Source organism: Desmodus rotundus, chromosome 7 (genome assembly GCF_022682495.2).
Source record: "Desmodus rotundus isolate HL8 chromosome 7, HLdesRot8A.1, whole genome shotgun sequence".
In the NCBI taxonomy this organism is placed as follows: domain Eukaryota; kingdom Metazoa; phylum Chordata; class Mammalia; order Chiroptera; family Phyllostomidae; genus Desmodus; species Desmodus rotundus.
Window position 1 is genome coordinate 4273030 of NC_071393.1, and position 22857 is coordinate 4295886.

Sequence of the window (22857 nt, forward strand, 5' to 3'; positions counted from 1 at the left end):
GTAGGTACAAAAATAGACAGGGGGAGGTTAAGAATAGTATAGGAAATGGGGAAGCCAAAGAACTTACATCCACGACCCATGGACTTGATAAGGGAGGAGGGGGAGATTGCTGGACAGAAGGGGGTTACCTGGCGGAGAGGGGCAAAGGGGGAAAAATTGGGACAACTGTAGTAGCATAATGAATACAATATATTAAAAATAAAAATAAAAACTACTCTTCCTCATAGACATGGCCCCAGCAGCCATTTTCACACTATGTGACCTTATTAATTGAACCACGGGCTTAACCTGACCCCAGCGGGGTCAGCCAGATTGTCTCCTTTGGGAGCGTTGTACTGGGAGAGAGGCAATGCCTTGTTCTCTGCAAGGGACTGGAACTGAATTGAATAACCTCGGGAGCTGTGGCAGAGTCACCCTAGTGGAAGAGCCAAGAAGGGGGTTCTGCAGAACCATAGAATGACACAGAAGGACAAAGGGACACAGAGGTGAGAGAGACTAAGAAAATGGCCTCTGGGTTTTACTGTTTCTACTTCCTGGTTCTACCCCTTTTGTTCACCTTTGCCCTTAAGGTACCCCCATAACAGTATAATAAATGTGTATTTTTTTCCTTAAGCTGGTAGGCTTCTGAAACTTGGAAATAGGAAAATACTTTGGTTATGGTGCTAGGTTCCAAGAGATGAAAAATATACCATCACCAGTAATGGGGGTGTTAAAACAAGTGTTTGTATGGATGCAGCAAGTTAAGAGGTGGGAGGCACTGCCTGAGGCTGCCAATATTAAGAGCAGAAATAATAGCTCATCAAAAGAAATAAGTCCCTATAAAAGGCAGAGCCAGGAACTCCAAAACACTCATCAGTCCGGGACCATTTATTGGAGTTGAGAGGGGCACAGTGGCCAACTTCGGTGTGCCTTAGGGAGTCATTGGGTTACAGTGCGGTAAGAACAGTGTTTGTCACAACGCCCTTGAGCTGTGGAAGGCCAGTCAGATGAAGCAATATCCTTTGTTCGGGACAGAATGTTTAAGTTAGATGATCAGACGCTGAGAGATGTAAAGATTCCCTTATCTGGCACACAGACGTTGGGAAATACGTCACTGTGTAACTAGTGGACACGTGGTCCAACCGCATCATTAGATACGTCTCCAGAAACAGCACGTTTCCTAAATGAAGAACAAGTTAGTAGCAGAAATGAAGAATTATAAATTGTTTTACAGTTTTGCTGTTGCTTTCCCCGTGGAATCCTCGAGGCTGAAGCTGTTACGGAACAGAAGAAAACACCCGACTCTTACCTGAAGGGCCCCATGCTGAGCTCGGATAATCTTCCCGGCTATCTGCTGGGTCAGTGGGTCTCGGACCTGTCAGACCCATGTCCTTTTAAAGGAAATATTTTCTAATATCCCTTTAGTAGCCCTGAAAGAAATTAATATGGATTGTAATCTATCTGTACTCAATTAAGTATGCATGTGTGTGTGTGTATGTTTGGTGGGCATTTTCATAATGATTAGTGATGTGAGCTTTTCATGTGCTTGTCGGCCATTTGTGTATCTTTGGAGAAATGTCTGTTCAGCTCCTTTGCCCATTTTTAAATTGGTTTGTAAGTTGTAAGAATTCTTTACATATTCTAGATATGAATTTTTTATATCATATATGATCTGCAAATGTTTCCTCCCATTTAGTGGGTGGGGTGAATTGCAGGTCATCGAAGTGGAAAAATGGGGAATATGATATTCTTGCAGATGAACTGGACCTCTTTTTGTAATTGTGTCTTGAAATCCCAGCGCATTTGACATTTAATCTCTAGGATGTAAGGAGACTTCGAAGACCACACCCTGAGATAGGCACCAGAGAACAGGAGATGGGCAGAGACCAAAACCAGGAATAGGAGAGGTGGCGGAGCAGCTGTGAGGACGACCCATGGAGACTGTGTCTGAAAACGGCAGTATTCAGGAGTGGATACTGTGCGTGCCGGGCTCTGTGGATGTGTAAGATTATTTACTAGTTGTGCACCCTAGATGCGCTCTTTGCTTTTTTGGGCATCTTGTTTCTTTATATATGAAATAGGGATTGGGGTTGTTGTACCCAGTATGACATCATCTCCATGATACTAATGGCGGAGATACTGCTAAGTGCTTCATAGGCTTCATTTCATTCAGTCTCACATGAGCCATGAGGTAGGTGCTGGGGAGTAAAACAGACTTAGATCACACAGCGGCTGCGTCAGGATCCGCGTCTGTGGCGGATTCCAGAGCTTCTGCTTTTAACTATTTCAGTATGTAGCCTTAAAGCGCTGTGAAATCCCTTAGTCTACTGTAAAACATTGTGTAACGTCACGTGGGACTATTTTTATGGTCCTACCGCTTGGTGTGTACTAGGACAGGGTGATGAGGATCGTGGTGGGGTCACCTCGAAAGGGGAGAAATCTCGCCTGTGGAGATGATTGGTTTTGGAACCCCATACATTTCATCACGTCCCTGACATTAGCATGCAGTGTGATAAAATATGTTTCAAATGTATTCAGAAGCTTGTAGATACCTAAATATTTGGAAGGAATTACCCAACAAACTCAGGAAAATAAGTCCCAAAGATAAAGTCCCATTGGTGTTAAATCTGGGAATATTCTAAGATAGTGTCTTAATTACTGTGGTAGAATTATCACCCCCCCCCCCCAGGATATCCGTGTTCTGGATATCAACTGGATAATCGCTGGGACCTGTGAACATGTGACCTTGCATGGCAAAGGGAACTTTGCAGATATGATTAAGGATCTTGAGATGGGGAGGTTGTCCTGGATTATCCAAGTGAGTCCCATTCAGTCACAAGGGTCCTTAAGAAATGGAAGGGAGGGGCTGAACAATCAGAGTCCATGAAGGCAGAGTAATGACAGAAGCACAGGTCAGAGTAAGGAGAATGCTGCTGGGGCCTCGAGCCAAGGAATGAAACTGGAAACGACGAGAAATGGATTCCCTCACCCACCACCCATGCCCTTTCTCTCAAGTGTCCGGAAGGAATGTAGCCCCGCCAACACCTTGATTTTAGCCCATAAGACCCATCTGGGCCCTGGCCAGTGTGGCTCAGCTCAGTTGGTTAGGAATTGTCCTGCAAACTGAAAAGTCACCAGTTCGATTCCCAGTCAAGGCACATGCCTGGGTTGCAGATTTGGTCCCAGGTCAGGGCCTGTAGAGAAGCCAACCAGTCAATGTTTCTCACATCAATGTTTCTCTCCCTTTCTTTCTCCCTCTCTTCCCCGCTCTGTAAAGTCAAAATAAATAAAAAGTTTTTAGAGACTCATTTTGGACTTCTGACCTCTAGAACTGTAAAATAACATATTTGTGTTGTCTGAAGCCACTAATTTTGTGGTGGTTTGTTACAGCAGCACTAGGAAACTAATATAGTCACTAGGTCCAGAGAAATATTGTAAACATAAGATTCTTAATTTAGATTAAGCCACAAAGAATGCCATTTACTGCCTTTAGTGTTTAATCTCAGGATATCTTGATTTGTTTTCTTTTGGGCGGATTTTGGTTTACGTTTTTCTATGTATACTCAAATATATGGCAAGACCAATATGGCGGTGTAGGTAGACATACTGCGCCTCCTCGCACAACCAGAACTGACAGAGAATCGAACAGCAAGGGGGACCGACACCAAGGAAATAGAAAATAAACATTCATCCAGACTGGTAGGAGGGGCGGAGACGGGTACAGGGGTGGAGAGGACTCGCGTGGCTGGGGCGGGACCGAGACTGGCTGAGTGTGGGACAAATGGCGCAGGCAGTCCGAGCACTAGCAGACCCTGCAGCCCCACATTTGCACAGATAAACCGAGAGGGCCGGACTCAGAGTGGCGGAGAACGGGGCAGGCAGAGCAGCGGGTAGCACCCCGTGGCACCACATTCGCCCACAGATAAACTGGACGAACAGCGGGGAGCGAAGCAGACCGCGCAGCCCAGGGCTCCAGCTCTGGGAAATAAAGCCTCAAACCTCTGATTGAAAACACCCGTGGGGGTTGGGGCGGCAGCAGGAGAGACTCCCAGCCTCACAGGAAAGGTTGTTGGAGAGACCCACAGGGGCCTAGAGTGTGCACAGGCCCACTTACTCGGGAACCAGCACCAGAGTGGCCCAGTTTGATTGTGGGTAGCGGAGTGAAAGATTGAAAGCCGGAGGAAAGTGAGGCGGGCGCCATTGCTCCCACTCGGCCTCTCCCCCACGTACAGCGTCACAGCGTAGCAAGGAACGCAACCCCGCCCCGGTGAACACCTAAGGCTCCGCCCCTTAAAGTAACAGATGCGCCAAGACAAAAAAAAAAAGGCCCAAATGACAGAACAATTCAAAGCTCCAGAAAAAATACAACTAAGCGAGGAAGAGATAGCCAACCTATCGGATGCACGGTTCAAAGCACTGGTTATCAATATGCTCACAGACTTGGTTGAATCTATTCGAAAAACAGATGAAAAAATGAAGCCTATGCTAAGAGAAACAAAGGAAAATGTACAGGGAACCAATAGTGATGAGAAGGAAACTGGGACTCAAATCAATGGTGTGGACCAGAAGGAAGAAACAAACATCCAACCAGAAAAGAATGAAGAAACAAGAACTTGGAAAAATGAGGAGAGGCTTAGGAACCTCCAGGATGCCTTGAAACGTTCCAACATCCGAATTATAGGGGTGCCAGAAGGAGAAGAGGAAGAACAAAAAATTGAAAACTTATTTGAACAAATAATGAAGGAGAACTTCCCTAATCTGGCAAAGGAAATAGACTTCCGGGAAGTCCAGGAAGCTCAGAGAGTCCCAAAGAAGCTGGACCCAAGGAGGAACACGCCAAGGCACATCATAATTACATTACCCAAGATTAAAGGCAAGGACCTACATCCAAGATTACTGTATCCAGCAAAGCTATCACTTAGAATGGAAGGGAAGATAAAGTGCTTCTCAGATAAGGTCAAGTTAAAGAAGTTCATCATCACCAAGCCCTTATTATATGAAATGTTAAAGGGAGTTACCTAAGAAAAAGAAGATCAAAAGTAGGAACAGTAAAAATGACAGCAAACTCACAGTTATTAACAGCCACACACAAAACAAAAACGAGAGCAAACTAGGCAAACAACTAGAACATGAGGGTTGTCATTAAGGGAGTGGGAGGGGGAGAGGGGGGGAAAGGTACAGAGAATAAGTAGCATAGATGATAGGTGGAAAATAGACAGGGGGAGGGTAAAAATAGTGTAGGAAATGTAGAAGCCAAAGAACTTATAAGTATGACCCATGGACATGAACTATAGGGGGGGAATGTGGGAGGGAGGGGGGTGGGCAGGATGGAGTGGAGTGGGGGGGGAAATGGGACAACTGTAATAGCATAATCAATAAATATACTTAAAAAACAAACAAACAAATATATGCCAAGAGACCAGGGCTTAAGGGAGAAGTACAAAGCTAACCCCAATAGGTAAATAACTATTCCTCCACAAAGGATTTTATGGGCACAGCAAATAAATCTCTCTCCCAAATAAAATACTAAGAGCTTAAAAATATTCAAGATCATTTGCCTGAAATTAGATTTTTTCCCCTTAAAAATAAGTGGAAAATAAAGATTTTTAACCAAATAGAGACGTTTGCCCCGTTTAATGTTTTTAATGACGTTTTTGTGGTAACTAGGTGGGCGTCCTATGTATTGATGCTGGGGTAGGTAATAGACCAAAGAGACAAAGGCTACAAAATGCATAGATGTAACCTGAAAATCTTACAGCGCTTTAGATCCCACCCAGGATGTCTTGTTTGTGTGCAGTACAGCTTCAAGCAAGCGAGGTCAGTCCTTAGATGGTGAACTGCCCGGTGCTGCTGGGACTGAGCAGTTCCCTGGGCCGTGGAACTTTCAGTGCTGAAGCCAGTGAGTCCCAAGCAACCGGGAAGGGTTGGTCACCCTCAGAAGGATGGAGTCGACTGGCTGCAGGATGGTTATGACAGCACGAGTCCGGATTCTGAGCCAGGACCGCACTCCCTTCATCCACCCTGAGCTTCACTCTCTGGGGAGTTGTACTGACTCAAGTTAATCTGTTTAAAAGAAGAAGAAGAAGAAGAAGAAGAAGGGGTTGCTGCAAGAAGCAGGGAGGCCTTCTGATGTAGCCGCTAAACTGCACTTCTGATCTTTTATCAGCAACTTCCAGCTCATTTAAATGTTTGAATCGAAACAAAACATCAAAAAAGCATCAAACATGTACCTTTTATGTGACTTGTCTCATGAAAACCCATCTGCTTTTTTCCCTAGTGAAGACAGTTTTCTGAAAGACAGAATGTACGTTAATCCCTCCCCCAACAATGACTGGGTTATTAGGCAAATAAACAATCTCTAGCAGATCTAAATGCATTGCAGTGGGAGTCCAGGTCTCTTCAGCTCCGCACAGCAGTTTCTGTTTTGAAACCCACCTTCACGTGCATGATACTCAGAATCCCATTTTACATTCGAGTCAGAGCTTAGCCTCATCAGTGTTTCATGAAACGTTGCAGAGGTCTCCTTGTTTTCTCTGGTCATTTTACCTTCCTCTGTCATGAGAGATTTCTCTGTATAGTTGGTGACTAAGAGAGAACGAAAGCACAGAGGGACGGACTCATCAGACTCCAAAACCATCGGCCTAGTGATGATATTTTACATCTCCCTTGTCTGGGTGCAGATTAGGATAACCTTCACGTTCTTGTGAGCAAATCACAAAGCATTGTCTTGGGATTTTCCCCAAACCTTTTCCTTCCTTCAGTGGAGCCCCTGAAAAATCAGCGAGCACTGCATCTGCACAGTTTCATAACTCTCAGGGGTTGGGCGTGGGCGACATGAGCTATGCAGTTGTAGGTTAGCAGGGCCAGCAGGAAGTGTTTGTGGAGCGCAGTGTCCTGTTCCTTTCTTTGGTTGCTTCCCTTTTTCTGCTTTTCCCCCCCGTTTCTCGGTCAGTAAGGTCCATGGGAAGTGGGGTGACACATGGTAGTTACTTTCTTTGGGTCAGTTGGGGGAAAGGGTGCTTCTTTCCTGTCCTGAGAATTATCCGGAATGCTGATCTATTCCCTCTCCCTTCTGCTAGCCTCTTTTATTTTTATTTTTAGAGAGATGGGAAGGGAGGGAGAAAAAGGGAGAGAAACATCAATGTGCAAGAGAAACATGGATCGGTTCCCTCTTGTACACCCTCAGCTGGGGACCTGGCCTGCAACCCAGGCATGCATCCTGACTGGGAATCAAACCGGCAACCTTTCAGCTTGCGGGGTGACCCCCAACCCACTGAGCCACACCGGTCAGGGTATGCTTAGCCTCTTTACTGGGGTTGAGGCACCATCAGCCTCAGCCTTCTGTTTGACCCAGATCTGCCAGTCACAAGTTCCAGGTTGTCACCTGTACTTCCGACCACTTAGCTATAAACTGGGGGTTTCCATAACCCCCTCCCAAGGTTCAGTCATTTGGCACGATGGCTCTTAGACTTCAGGGAAACCCTTACTTACATTTACTGGTTTATTATAAAGGATATAATAAAAGATGCAGGCGAACAACCATATGAAGAGGTACACGGGACAGGGTACAGAAGGGCCCTGAGTATAGAAGCTTCTGTACCTGTAGGCTTGGGGTGTACCACCTCCCAGCATGCAGATGTATTCATCAATCCAGAAGCTCCGTGCCCTTCGTATTTTAGACATTTTTATGGAGGTTTCATCATGTAGGCACAATCAATTACTAACTCCATTTCCAGCCCCTCCCCATTCTGGAGGATGAGGTGTTGGGACTGAAAGTTCCAAGATTCTAACTATGACTTGGTCTTTCTGGTGACCAGCCCCCATCCTAAAGTTACCCAGGAGCCCACCAAGAGTCACCCTAATAGAACACAGACGCTCTTATCACCCAGGAAATTCCAAGGGATTCAGGAGCTCTGTGTCAGAAACTGGGAGTCAGAGACCAAATATATATCTTACTATGTCATAGTGCTCAGTGAATATATGTTGAATGACTGTGTCAGTGAATGAGCTGTGATTCGGTCATATTCTGAGAAAAGGAAGGAAAGGAACATTTCAATAATCATGAATTATAAACATTTTTTATTATCAAAACATTCCGGTTAAGACATCTACATTGCCAAGCCAAAATTAGGAAGCGTTTAGAAAATGGTTCCCTCTAAGGAGAAAAACGCGAACGCATTACTAATTCTATATGAAATCAGTCAGCATTACGAGAAAGCGGATCTCGGACACAGTGACAACGCCGTGAGTGCCGTGCAATCACTGTAACAGAAGAATGGACTTCGGTACAAGAAGACAGAGCCTACGAAATGTGATTCTCCTGGGCACGCCGTCGGCGATGACGTTACTTTAGGCGGCAGGCTACCAGTGAGAATGGTAGTGAATGAAAGTGTCCGACATTTCACACGCAGTCGACGCCACATCACCCTCTCCTGCGGGGACGGGGGTCCAGTGATGATCTGTCATTCCAGATTCTGACTCTCATCTGGGACTTCCACAAGGATACGGCAACTCACCAGGAATGAGGCGCCAAACAAGAAAGGGGTAAGACCCAGAGGTCATCAGAATGGAAGTCTGTAGCTGTTACTAGAATTCCAGGAGTAGGAATTTCAGTGCTGAAGTCACATATGATCCAATTTTTAAAAATATCTTGGGGAGGCAGCAAAAATGAAAGTGCAGTCTGGCCTAATTAACTTGATTCCTGAGTTGAAAGCCAGATAAAATCCTGGATCACAAAGAGAAGAGTTTTCCTCATCTTATTTTAATACAGTAGAGAGCTGCTGGTTTTAAAAAAAGTATCAAAATGGTACACCTCGGAGTATGTATAAAAATCCTCACAAATCCTTCGCTGGTCACAGTGTTGAATAGTGGTCTCCATTCTTCAAAGCAGTTGTTGAGAAATAGTCAGTTCTGGTGCCAAAACCATGGAAAGGAATCCTGCAGGAGGACCCTAAAACCCGCAGCGATCCATTTTCATGTCCCTAGAGAGGCCGACGTATAGAGATGGCAAAGGTTCGGGTGTGGGTTGCTTTTTAAGTAGCCTCCAGACCGCATCCCCTTTAATTGGCTGAAAAGAGCAGGATGTTAAAAGTATAAAAGCAGCCCTTTCCAGTTTTTAAGTTACCTCCAGTTATAGAAATGTGGCGCAATTGGAATGTATTGGGTAGCTCGGTGGTTAGAGTTGATGGATTCCAGGGCTGTGCCGGTGCGTTATCTGCTTTGGTCTGCAGCCCCCCTAGACCTGCTGCATAGGAACCCAGGCCCCGAGGGCTCCGGGGTGGTCCAGGCTCCCTAAGACCTTTAGAAGCAGGGATGGTATGGGATGAGTGTATATCCCCTTGAGTCAGGTTTGCCCTCTTGTCCCAGTTATCTTGTCGCTATGTAACAAAGAAGCCAAAACTTAGTGTCTTAAAATGATTTCGTTCTGTGGGTTCACTGGTCAGCTCTCCCTCGGGGTGTCTCAGGCAGTTGCAGATGTGTGTTACAGGCTCTGGGAACACCTGGTCTTTTTCTCTCCCGTGTGCAGTGACTGGGCTTGTCTGATTGGAAAGCTGCAACTGGTCGGGATCTGTCCTCTCCACGTGGCTGCTTGGGCTTCCTCACAGACTCGGAAGTCAGACTTTTACCCGGAGGCTGGCTTCCTTCACAGCAAGAGTGTCAAGGGACAGGGAGTGCAAGTCACCAGTCTCTTAAAACCAAGACCTTGAAGCTGACACAGCATCACTTCCACTATTGGATAAGCGGTCAGAGCCGCCCAGACGCAAGGGGAGGAGACATAACCCTCAGGTCTTGAGGGTCAAGTGCCTTAGAATTTGTGGACACTTTAAATCCTCCACTTTCTCCAACAGGACCCAGGACCCAAAGGGTTTGTCCATAGTCGGATGTTCTCCTAGTCCGAGCTCGTAATGAACTGCTTTGTATTGTAGCTCTTTACGCATTAACGAGAATTTTTCCTCCCAATATCTGTGAGAGAGTAGGTTGGATAATTAGGCGACTGAGGAACAGAGGTTAAAGGCCGAGGATCACACAACTTCCTAGGGACGGAATTGAGGCACACACGTGAATCTCTTGATTGGTACTCCCTGCCGAGGGATTCTGGCTTGTTTACCCAAATCTCTCTGCTCTCTGACACGGACAGAACTGTAGTGGAGAAAAGCACATTTCCCTTTGTCTGAAAATCTAGCCACAGATCTTTGCAGCTGAAGCTCAAGGTGAAGCAAAGGTAATGTTGTTACAGCTGCCAGCCCCGTTCCATCAGTAAGGACTCTTGAAGCCACTGTACTGGCCTTCACTCTTGGGAAATTCTTTCCGGATCCTCCAGCGGCAACAGCTGGGCAGGATAGCAAAGTCCACCAGGTCCTGGGAGCCGAAGCGCCAGGTGACATAGCACCTGTAGGCGCAGTGCCTCAGCAGGCTGTTGGTGGTGTCCGCATCCAGCGTGAGCAAGGGCTCCTGGTAGAGCAGGGAGAACTGCAGGGCACGTCTGGACAGGATGAGCTTCCCGAACAGCTCTGAGGTAGTGATGCAGGCGCCTGGCTCCTTCCGACAGCACAGCTCCTCTATGCATTGGCGGTCCTTGGGGAGTTGGGATGGGAGGCAGTTTCCGCATCTGCACCAGCCCGGGCTGCTGGGTCTCGGAGCCCTCACTTCTCTAAGCAGCTGCATCTGTTCTGGTTGTTCAGGAGTGTGGGGTGAGTCTGGGAGAGACAGGGGCAGCCTGGACATCTCTCTGAAATCCATCAAGGATCTCTGAAAAAGTCAAGTTTCCAAACCCATCAGCAATGACAACCTATAGAGTTCTAGGTTCTTCCATTTTTTTTATTATTTAACTTATAAAATTATATTTAATATTATATCAATACTAGTAGCTATCAAGTGTTAAATGTATATATCAGGTCTATAATAGTCTTTTACAAGCATTGTCTCACTTGAGCCTTTGAAGAATCTCATGAGCTGTGTGTCCTTATGTCCATGGTACAGGTTTAGAAAGGGAAATTTTGAACAGCCAGGCCTCTGTGCAGACACCGCCTCTTCAGAGAGACCTTCTCGCCCTGACCACCCGATCTGGGTGCTTCCGCTCCCCCAGGTCATTCTCTCACTGCATCGTGAGAGCCTACGTTCTTCGTAGTGCTAACTGCCATCTGAAACGATCTTTTTAATCCGTATGTTTACGTGATGATTCTTCTGCACGAAAGCAGGGGCCCCGTCTGTTTTGCTTATCACCGTATCCCCAATGCCTGGTGCGGTACCAGCACACAGTAGACAGGAAATATTTGTTGATTTAGCTCCCTCTCCTTTCCCACCAGGCCCTTTCTTCTGGCAAATCCGTTTATGATGCTCCAAAAAAAATTGTCATAACTGCCATCATTTATACATGTCTATTCTTTGTGACATATACCTACCTTCCTTCACCAGACAGGGAAAGTCTCAGCCACGTACATTAAAAGCGAATAGTTCTTATTATACACAAGTGTTCATGGCAGCACACCTTGGTTTCCTTCTTGTAGCCTGCAGAACTACGAGGGGGTCCATTTCTGTGGCTTTAAGCTACTTAGTTTGAGAAAATTTATTACGGCAGCCTGTGAACTAATGTGTTCGTGAAGATACCCAACAACCAGAACTGCTGGGGAGGGTGCGAGTTAGAACACCCACGAAGAGAAGCGCCTGGCGGTAACCACTGAAGCCGCACGTGCGCCTGCCGTGGGACTCGGCAGTTTCACTTTTAGGAGCCACGAGTTTACCGTAGCAGCATCATTGGCGTGATCCCCAAACGGAAACTGCCCACATGTCCATCAGCAGTGGAAGGGAAAAATAAACTGGATGTTTATAAAACAGAAGTTATACCACAGTGAGAACAAGCTCTTGCTTTATGCAACGTCAAGGACGAGACTCACAAAAATAATGTCGAGTAAAAGAGGCCAGACATTCAACAGAGTACATACTGAGTATACACTATAGGATTCAAATTTTATAAAATTCTAGAAGAGTAACCACCTGAAACTAACACAACATTGATGTCAACTGTAATTGAAAATTTAAAAACACGCATTAATTCTAGAAGAGGTAAAACTAACCTTTGGACATAGGATAACGGTGACTTTTAAGGGAGGGTAGTGATTTGGTGAGACATCAAAGGGACTTCCGCTGGTAATACTCACTTTTTTCATCTGGGTGCTGCGTTACCTCTGCTTACTTTGTTCAACTTCATCAAGTATGATTTGTACAAATTTCTAGATGTATTTATGTTTACTAGTAAGTTTTCTTTTAAGACGAAATGTTTTAACTTACTGGGACGTTCTTGCCTTTGACGTCTTGCAGACTTCTCCCACGCAGCTGCTCGTCCACCATTCTAATGTGGGGCTCATCCACAAAGGACACGTATTTTAATGTCTAGGGAAAGGAGTTCAAAATTTTTTTCTCTTTTGTACAGAATTACTAAGAATTACATACCTGAACATAATCTAAAGGCAAGTATTATTCTCATTTACCAAGTGACAAACTGTTAAACGAGTGAACCACAAACTCTTGTTGACCAAGAACGAATGATTTCTGAGTCTAACGGCAAATCAGAAATGGAGCCTCGGGCGCTTCCGGCCCCGGCTGTGGCGTGAGCCGCATCTTGAAATGTCCCGACGCTGTGCGTGAGATCCAGATCCAGTGCCTTTAAACCCAGAGAGCCCACACTTTTTTAAAAATGAAGAAATTGAGGCTTAAGGAACTAGAGAGTCGCTTGCAACAAGTGGATGGATTCGAAAAGCCCAAGCTACTTCTGGAACAGTATCCTGCCAGGCCTCACATCGCAGCATGTATGCTCCATACAATTCATAACACATATGATGACATTGCAAATAAAGTGGTTGCAGATCTGGGATGTGGTTGTGGAGAACTTAGCATCGGAACTGCAATGTTAGGAGCAGGGTTGTGTGTTGGATTTGACATAGATGAAGATGCATTGGAAATATTTCATAGGAATGTGGAGGAGTTTGAGTTAACAAATGTTGACATGGTTCAATGTGATGTGTGCTCATTACCTAACAGAATATCCAAGTCATTTGATACAGTAATTATGAATCCTCCCTTTGGGACCAAAAATAATAAAGGGACAGATATGGCATTTCTGAAGACTGCTTTGGAATTGGCAAGAATAGCAGTATATTCTTTACACAAATCCTCAAGTAGAGAACATATTCAAAAGAAAGCTGCAGAATGGAAAATCAAGATAGACATCATTGCAGAGCTGAGATACGACCTGCCAGCATCATACAAATTTCATAAAAAGAAATCAGTGGACATTGAAGTGGACCTAATTCGGTTTTCTTTTTAAAAGCCTCCAAAGACAAAAGCAGCTGAAAACCTAATTAAAATGAATAAAAAGGTTTTTTACTAAAAAAAAAAGAAAAAGAAAAAGAAATGGAGCCTCATGCACCGTAATTTGTGGACTCACAGAATCCACAGCTCACTGCCTAATGTTATAGTCACCCAAGAACTATGTAAAATTTCTTCCTTGTGTTCCCTCAATTTCTTACTCTAGAGTGAATATCCCCGGGAAGTTATACCATTGCAACTTAAATTATTTATATTTTCATTACATTTCATCCCACGTTGGGCCATGAAATAGTGATTATTTTTAGTTTCAAAGATGAGCTTTTATTTCAAGTTGTATGTACGCACACAGGGGACAATGACCTGTGCATTCAGCCAGCTGGGAAAGGACCGAACCCTTCTTGGATGAGGGAGAGACAGAGAAACCCTCTTTGTTGTGTTTGAGTGCCAGAGATTTCTCGTTGGTTGGGGGAGATCACAGAGTCAAGTGTAGAGGAACTGCTTGGCAAAGTCTCAATTCAACCATCAAAACAATACAGGCGAGCTGGAGTTCGTTAGACTCGACCCCTGTCCCAGGCTTCTCCCCAGAAGGAATCACTATCACTTTTGTGTGTGTCCAATGCCTTTGTGTGTGTGTGTATGTGTGTGTGTAAATAAATAAAACTATATATAAATAACAATATATAGAATATACATGTATATGTGTACATGTATAAAATACATGTATGCACTACGTAGAATTAGTTTATGTGTGTAGTTGTTTTGTACCTATATCGTACCGTGTATATTGTTCTGTAGTTTGCCTGTTTCCTTTCAAGAAAGTGTCTTGGGCAGTCGCCAGCACCTATAACACAGTGGTTATGAGCATGGGTTCTGAACCTAAGTTGGAATTCAGTTCGACACTGAGTAACTAGCTGTATGACTTTGGGTAAATTATCTCACCCTCCTGTGTCTCAGTTTCCTCAGTAAAAGGCATAATTGTATCACCTATCAGTAGCATTGTTGTGAAGATTCAGTGAATTAATATCTGTAAAGCACTTCGGAATGCTATATAAACATTTGCCATTATTTGGTTGTACCTCATTATTCTGAACTGGTGCCTGGACTCCTTGCTCTGGATTCCTCATAGTCTAATGCACTGCTCACCGATTGGTCATTTGGGTAGAAGCTCTATCTTCAGTGACCGTTGCACCGGTGGACACCTTATGCGTGTGTGACACTTGGGTGCTCACGCGAGTGTTTCTCTAGGGCAGGTGTGGAGGCGTGGGAATGCCGGGCTGGACAGTATGTCTCTTTCAAATGTTATTAGACTCTGCCAAGTTTTCTCTGAAGTCATTAAGTGATATATATTTTTTCCTGTACCCACTTAATAAATCTGACAAAATTAACAAGTCCTGGAACGTAAAAGTCTGTTCTCCCTCTGTCTGGCCTTTCCGTTTTTGTTCCTATTCTTCCCTAAGACCAAAGGTTTCACTGAGAGATGGTGGAGTGGGGTGAAGTCTAGAGACTTGTCCACCCTGGGATCCCACCTCTGATTTTGGCCTTATGCCTGTGCACTTCTCGGGGGGCTAACGGCGTTTTGGCGCCCACAGACAGAGAGTCTTACCCGCTTTGGCTCCACGATGACCTCGCACTTCTTCCTGTCGTAATACTCATTGATTACGCAGCTTTCACAGCACTTGCAATGGCGATAAACGCAGGATCGACAGCATGTACTCGAGTAAGTGTTGATGAGAAAGTCAATGAACACAGTGGCCTGGGAAGAACCCAGACACGTGCCACGTTAGTGAAACTTCTTTTTGCAAAAACATTCTCAGAAAGCACAGGAACGAGAAGGCCTTACCAAACCAAAGTAGGAGAGGGTCGAGCCGATGTACACGATCAGTGAGATGATGTGAAATTTTCCTCCCTGAAAACAGCGGGAAAGGTTACTCAGCTGAAATTCAGAGCGACGCTCTTTTCCTCTAACGTGTCATTGTCAGTGCCAGCAGAGGGGGGCGTCTGGTGCTGTGACTTTGACAAATGCATCCACGGTGTTCAGAGCAACAGAGGCCGAGGAAACGGAAGATAGGACTCTCCCTCTGCCTTCCAAGATGTGCTCGAAAGCGTGAACGTTTTAAACAAAGCAATGCTGGGACCCACTCACGGAGGGAGACCCACGGAAGGTTGTTGTTTGAGACAAGGTGAGGGTTTCGGTGAGTAATCTCAAAGTGGTTTGAGATTACTTTGGAAGCAAAGGGAAGGAATGTCCACACAAACTCTTCCCTTCGGTGTCCTTGTGGTTTTTATTTTCAATGGTCTTTCTCCTTCCCGGCTATATCTCAATGATTCTTGTGCTGCTTATCACCATGTTGCATAGGTAATATGCTGTCGGACAAGGTGGTGTGGGCAACCTGTCGATTTTTTGCATGCCCAGCATCCCCTCCTTCCCTCTTCTGGAGATAGCACCCCAGTTTTCCTTTGGAGAACTCTCTCCGTCCATACTCGGTGTGGGGGAGAGACTATTCTGTGATGTGATTGCTGTCTGACCTGCGAGCTGCACACTGGCTGGAGCAGGGATTGCTAAGCACAGACCCCCGTAGGGACGGATCATGACCGATGTTCGTTCTGACATAAAGCAGCACCCCTCCTGCTACCTGCTGGTTCCTGGACGGGCTGTTGTCCTGACCTCATCAAGTGTGTGAAATAATTGCCCGTAGCTGGTAGCGTTCACATATTAGTACCTGTGAGTGTCCCCTTTCTGCCCTGTGGGAGTCCTCGGGCACCTGTTAAAGTGGCCCAGCGGCCCATTTTGTCTTGTGGCTGCCCAAGATGCGCCTTGAATGTAAGTTTCCCTTAATGAAATCTCTCGCCAGACTGGAGTGGCCTGCCTCTTTCTTCATGCTTTCCCTGACCTCCACTTACAAGATAGATTTGCAGTCCCAGGGCCTTTCCCTGGGTCTGTGCGTACTAACCCTTGGCCCATGTAGTCTGCGGGGAAGGGGCGGGGTCAGAGCTGGCCCAAGACCAGCCATTGAGAGTGTGGCGTAACCCTGGTCGCAGTGATTAGGCGAGGTTGCTAGCCTGGTAAGATACAAGGAGCTGCCTTACACCACCACACAGAGGTAGACAGCGGGGGATGATGCCAAAGCAGAGGACGGATGTAAGAGACGGAGGGAGGCAGATACTCGGTGATGATGGTTGAGGGTCTGGACCCAGCCATGCCAGAAGCGGAAATGGCCCCTGGGTCTTTCAGTGTTGTGAACTAAAAAAAAGAAGCCTTTCTTCCCCGAAGCCAGTTTGAGTTGGCTTCTGTTACTAACCACTTTATTTTGCAGACAGATTTCTTTCTCCTTTTTTTTAAGCATCAGAAAACTTTTAAGTTGAATATTACAAACTTTTCCCTGTCTCACTCTTGTGCTCATCGGATGGCTGTTGATGGGCAGGACCCCGGGGACATTTCTTCCCCCTCTTACCCCACATGTGAGATGCGCAGTGCCAGCTCAGGACCATCACCAAAACACTCACCCCGGGAGGCAGTACAGCAATAGTTAGGAATGTGGATGCCCATGGCTGGGAGCAGAGACTTACAGTGCCAAAAACCAGGATGTCAAAACGAATCCCAAAGACTTTTATCAGAGTCCGTTTTTCAACATTGTTTTCCGTATAGTACTTGGCGTGTCTGTAGGAGGAAAAGGATCCATATGTATAAAGTTCTACCTGCACGTGTTGGCATTTTATGAAAAGAAAAATCAAAACAATAGCTTGTCTAGGCTTCCTTATCCATCTTCTAGCTCTGCTGTGGTTGGCAGCGGGAAAAACACAATCTAAACCCATGAATGACTCTCTGACCACCGGGAACCGAAGCGTCACTCCCCCACGTCACCTCTTCTACTTCCACCGTCACAGAGCGATGGGAAGTCTGCTTTTTGTCTCAGATTAACAAGGACAACTTTTAACCAACAGCACAAGATGAAGAAAAAGCAGAGAGGTTTTTTTTAAAGCTTCAAGCAATTTGACCATTCCTTAAGAGGGAAAAAGGTTTTTTAGAACAAAATGTTGGGGGTGAATCTTAGATACTAATCATTGAATTGAAGATCGCTATCTCAGCCATCTGTTCTGACTGCAGTTTTTTAGATTCTGTGTTTGTTTATTTGGCATCCTTTATCACAGGGCCAAATTAACAACTGAAGTCCTTTACATCTTCCCTGCAATCCAGCTTTTGCGAGTGCGTGAAAATCATGTTACAAACTCTTCAACCAATCCTGAGTCCATATCTCCAGCCATCTTTTTTACCTAATTCTCACACATTTGGCTAATTTTTATGCTGCCTTAGATCAGCCAGGGCCAGGTACCAGACAACCAGACCACCCCTGCCCACGCTACTCAAACTAGTCCACGCTAAGCTCTTTCCCCTGCCCTGCTGCCTTTCCCGGGGAAACACAGTAAAGGCTCTGGGTCATGCTTTCCCCTCACTCCTGCCTCCCGACCAAACCTGCTGCTCCCCCCTGCGGCCCTGTGGGGTCCCTCCTTTTGGGGAATATAATGAAGTTCTTCTTTCCACGGTGCTCACTTCTCCATGTCTTTACTTACAGGTTAAGGCCCAGGCACAAATCATAACCACCCCACGTAAGCATCTCTCACCAGACACGCTATCAGGAAATGGAGTGTTTTATTTTTCATGAACAATTAGGAAGGCTTAAGCCATAGGCCTTAAGAAACTTTTAAATCTGTCCCTGCCTCTTACCATCTTTCAGTGTTTTGGGTTTTTTTTAGGTAAGGTATGTCTTTTCTTTCTGAGTTATTAATTCGCAATCCATTTACAGGTGTGGGGAGGAAAGAAAACAAGACAGATGTTCTGCCAGAATACAATACAGAACATCTGAGTCTTTTTTTTTTTTAACTTTCAAAATCTGACATTGAGATCAGTTAGATATTTTCAGACACGCTAACGTGTTTCCGGCCAGAGTGTTTCAGTATCTTTGCACTTGATCTCATTCCATGACAGGTCTGTCTTCTTCTGCTCTGTTGGTGTTTTAGCACTCAGAGCGCGCATGTGCTGCCACTCCACGCCCTGCCGTTGCGTTGCCTCTCTCTGCAAGTTCATTTGACTGGGAGGGTTAGCGGTGTACAGTATAAATCCTTGAACTTCTGCTTTCAGATCTCCATAGAGTGATTCTCAAACTGAGGGCAAGAATTACTTGGGACGTGTGCTCAAAGGCAGGTTCCTGGCCCCTATGCCCAACGGGTGGTGTCAGAAGGTCTGAGATGTTTCTAGTCATCGCTGTTCCCAGGAAAGGTACTAGGTGGCTCTGGTGCAGGTGGTCCGTGGGCCATACTCTGAGAAATAGTAGGCCTGGACAAGGCTGTATTTTGTACTCTGTAATGGGTTAAACAGTCTCCCCCCAAATGATACATCCAAGTACCTAACCCCTGTACCTATGAGTGTGACCTTATTTGGAAATAGAGTCTACAAGTGTAATTAAGGATCTTGAAATAAGATCATCCTGGGTTTAAGGTGGCCCTAAATCCAATGACCGGGGTCCTTACAAGAGAAAGGAGGAGGAGGGTTGAAACAGAAACACGGAGAAGACCATGTAAAGATAGAGGCAGATGTTGGAGCGGTGCAGCCACAAGTTAAGGAATGCCTAGAGCCATCAGAAGCTGCGAGAGGCAAGACAGGACCCTCTCCGAGAGACTCCAGAGGGAATATGTCCCTGCTGACCCCTCGATTTTGGACTTCTGGCCCCCAGAACTCTGAGAGAATACATTTCTGTTGTTCAATCTGCCATGTCTGTGGAAATTTGTTACAGCAGGCACGGGGGACTCATACACACACATACCCATTCGGAACCAGAGGACAGCATCCGGCATTCTGTGCGGGTCTGCCCTAGCCACACATCCTGTAAATAACCTGAATCACACGTTCACCTAATAAGGACTTTTGCCGTGGTCGTCTTTTGGTAAGAGACAGAAATTCTGTAATGTGATCAGTTCCTTCAAATTCCTATGTTTCACAAAGTTACATTTTTTCATATTCTTCATATAACCTATAATTGCCTTCCCTTTTATGTGGCTGTTTGGACAATTTATTTTTGGCTAGAGATTTCTCCTGGTGACAACAAATGCTCTAACACTTTGTTCTAAAAGGATATTAACATCATAAGAATCTCAGTTCTTCAAAAGGCTCAGATCTCTGCAGGAGCTGACGTTCTTAGGCTTAGCCCGGCGGGTGACTTGAAGGGCATTTGCTAACCTCCAGCCAGAACGTTGCCCTGCATGCTGCTGCTGAGTGCGGAGGGAACATCCTGTGATGGCAGCCCGGGACCGCTGGCCCCAGCCTGCCTTCTTGCTAATGGCCATGAGCCTGGTCGGTAGAGCAGTGGTGGGGGGTGGGGGGTCAAACTGGGACTGGGAGCTGGTTTCAGGGCCCTGGAAGAAACTCCACTGTCCCAGAGGAGGCAAACAGCCTCTCATGTCTTGATCTCAATCAGCCTTTAGTCAAAGATTTCTAACTCCAGTGCCTACAGGGGCCCAGCAGGTAACAGAAATGAGTCATGTGGGCCGGGTATAGGGCAGTGAGGAGTGGTGGGGACAGTGACAAACCCCAAATCATGCCCTCTCTAAAGGGAACCACTAATAATAGCTCCGGCTGAGTGCTGCTGTGTGGGCTGTGAACCCAGAGTCATCAGATGGTTTCATTTCTTTTTTTCCAAATAGTTTAATTTTTCAAGAAAAGTAGGAAGTCTAGATTTTTATGTAGACTGTCTTAGCTTTCAAAACATCATGTGGGCCAATAAGTAAATATATATTATACTTACATACATAGATACATAGTTGAAGGCTGCTTGCCAGTTTATGATGTTACTTTAACATCTAAGAAGAAAGTAGTTTTGGGGTACCAGGTGATAATAATCTAGATCTGTGCCTCTTAAACTTCAGTGTGCCCATAAATCTCCTGGGAATCTTGTTTAAAATGCAGATTTGATTCGGTGAATCAAGAGTGGGGCCTGAGATTCTGCATTATAACCAGCTCCCAGGCGAGGCCCAGGCTGCTGGTTCAAGGACCACCCTGGGTGGCAAGGATTTGGAGTGCCACCATACCGAATTATAAGCATGCTGTGATCTCTTATGAGCCTCGTGAACAAACTGGTCACACGAAGGAACGTTATCACCAGAGGGTTACCGATTATCCCAAGGTGGAGGAATTATAATGGTTTTTATCCTCTTCTCTATCCCCAGTGTTGTTTGTGTTTTTCAAAGAGTGTGCATCTCTTCAGTAATTAAAAAGGGAACATTCATTCACCACCTCGATCTTAGCGGAAGCCCTCTCCATTCATCCCAATGCTGTTGCCTTGGGAACCGAACCTGGGCTTACGGACTGCTGGGGATGACACAATTCAGCTGGGCCTGGCAGGTCCCTGGGGAGCCAAGGTGGCCAGTCTGACCTTGGGCACTGTTACCTGAAGTTGTAGCCAGGGTACAAGGACTCATTGGTTATCTTGTCGTCAAGGCGACGGAACCTGTATTGTGGATGGCAGTGATAGAACCAGCTGTCCAGGTTGCAGTCCCAGTAGATCTCAATGCCCATGATTCCTCCCTGAGGAAGACAACGAGAGGCGATCTCTAAGCCCTGCTGACGGGGGATGCAGCCGCCAGGCATCTCCCTGCACAGCGATGGTTACTCAAGGAAAGGTTTTCTTTTTGGAGGAAAAATGGCTGCTTAAAGGTTTCAGAGCCATGGGCGAGCCCTGTCTTACTCACACAATTATAATGTTCATCCCCGTTGTGGTGTGTGTCTTTTTTGTGGTGGGAGAATATTCCATTGAGAGGATACACCACTGCATTTTGCGTATCCGTTCGTCAGTCAACTGACGTTTGGATTGTTCCGCCTTTGGGCTGCTGTGATCAATGCGGTCATGGACATTCATGTACAAGCTTTCATGTGGACACACGCCGTCCTCGCTCTTGGCATATGCCTCAGAGTGGCATTGCTGGGAAGACTCCGAACTTGTAAATCGGGGCCCTTACTTACCCCTTGTCCCAGTGAAATGTTTTTCCCGCCCGCTTCTCTAGCAAAATCCCCCTCATCCTCCAAGACCCACTTCCATCCTTCCTCAGCTATCCCATCCTCCTCGATTCACGGAGACCTCCTTCTCTTCGGAGCGTCTAAGGAATCTCTTAATCTCTTACTTCTGTACCTGTACTTCTTTCTACAAATAGATTTTGAGCACTTATCATCAGGTCACTGAATTTTATTTCATTGAATCTTAGACACCATTGCTTGTAAGATATAATTCTTTATGTTCCTCTAGAGAGAAAATGCTGTCAAACTGAGATTCCATCAGTTGAAAACATTTCCTGATTTCAGAACTGGGTGTGTTTTTTTTAAAGATTTTATTTATTTATTTTTAGAGAGACCGGGAGGGAGGGAGAAAGAGTGGGAGAGAAATATCAATGTGTGGTTTCCTCTCACACGCCCCTCCCCCATTGGGGATCTGGCCGGCAACCCAGGCATGGGCCCTGACAGGGAATCGAACTAGCAACCCTTTGGTTCACAGCCTGCACTCAATCCACTGAGCTACACCAGCCAGGGCTTGATTTCAGAACTCTTAAAATGTGAAAAATGTCTTTGAATCATGAAATACAGCATTTCAAGACAGTATACTAGAAGCTAGGGATACAAAGGTGTGTCATTGGCAGGCTGTGACTTGGGGAAAGGAGAAATAATACAGAATAATCAGTATTGTCATTTGTTGTCAGCCTCTGTGCCAAGTACTCTACATACTGTAGTGACTGACTAATGTTTTTGTCACTCGTCAACCAAAGAGCCAAGAAATGCAAGGAATGTAGCTCTGGAAGGTGGAAAAGGCAAAGGAGTGGATTCTCCTCTAGAGCCTTTGGTGGGAGCATGGCCCTGCTGTTAACTGTTGCTAACCTGATTTCAGCCCAGTAAAGCTGATTTTGGACTTCTGATCTCCAGAAGTGTAAAAAGAAAGCGTGTTCTCTTAAGCCATCAGGTTTGTGGTAATTAGTTACAGCAGCCTCGGGAAACTAATATACCACGTATCTCACTCAGTGGCTTGTTGTGGGATTAGATGCAGTAACGCCGTGAAAGCACTTGGCATTGGGAATGGATTTACTAAATGCTCAGTAAAGGGAACCATATTATTAACACCCAGTGGCTCAGCCTCTTGGCCATTTGACATCTTCCATCCCCCTACACAAACTCCCCGCCCCCGCCACCTCCTGGTACAAAAGCACCACCAACCTGAATTGCCACTTCTGAAAAGTTATCTCCTGTTTCTTGGAAGATATCTCCTAGTCGGAAAATGGGGCACTGTGGATTCTTAGTCTTGTGAAAGGTGCAGGTCTTGTTGAAATCTGGTAAGATGTTTCTCCTGCACATAATGAAAAGCAAACAAACATCCCCACTGAAGACTGGGATCCATCTCTTGAATAGGAGTGAGCCAGGGGGGTGACTGAGCTCCCCGAGGGCCCCCAGTGATCCCCACCTCCTGGTATTCACGCCCTTGTGTGGTCCCCTCCCACACTGTAGTAGGGTTGGTCTGTGTG

At 45.8% G+C, this 22857-nt stretch overlaps 2 protein-coding genes and 1 pseudogene across 4 annotated transcripts in view; 2 read left to right on the forward strand and 1 right to left on the reverse strand.

Annotated features, from left to right (window-relative positions):
- Positions 1–22857, forward strand: part of IFT81 (intraflagellar transport 81) — a 135252-nt gene that overhangs the window by 4515 nt on the left and 107880 nt on the right. The window lies entirely within an intron of this gene.
- P2RX7 (purinergic receptor P2X 7) overlaps positions 8078–22857 on the reverse strand; it is a 41147-nt gene continuing 26367 nt past the window's right edge. For both annotated transcript variants that reach the window (XM_024566542.3, XM_045200468.3), the window contains 7 exons: positions 22553–22682; positions 20745–20881; positions 16873–16963; positions 15146–15211; positions 14909–15058; positions 12268–12369; positions 8078–10728 (listed from right to left, as the gene is read on the reverse strand). In XM_024566542.3, the coding sequence (XP_024422310.2) occupies positions 10234–10728; positions 12268–12369; positions 14909–15058; positions 15146–15211; positions 16873–16963; positions 20745–20881; positions 22553–22682 (1171 nt within the window). In that variant the 3' untranslated portion in view covers positions 8078–10233. The remainder of the gene's footprint in view (positions 10729–12267; positions 12370–14908; positions 15059–15145; positions 15212–16872; positions 16964–20744; positions 20882–22552; positions 22683–22857) is intronic.
- LOC112310327 (rRNA N(6)-adenosine-methyltransferase METTL5 pseudogene) lies at positions 12397–14370 on the forward strand (annotated as a pseudogene). The gene has a single exon (XR_011651400.1). The product of XR_011651400.1 is annotated as an rRNA N(6)-adenosine-methyltransferase METTL5 pseudogene (transcript).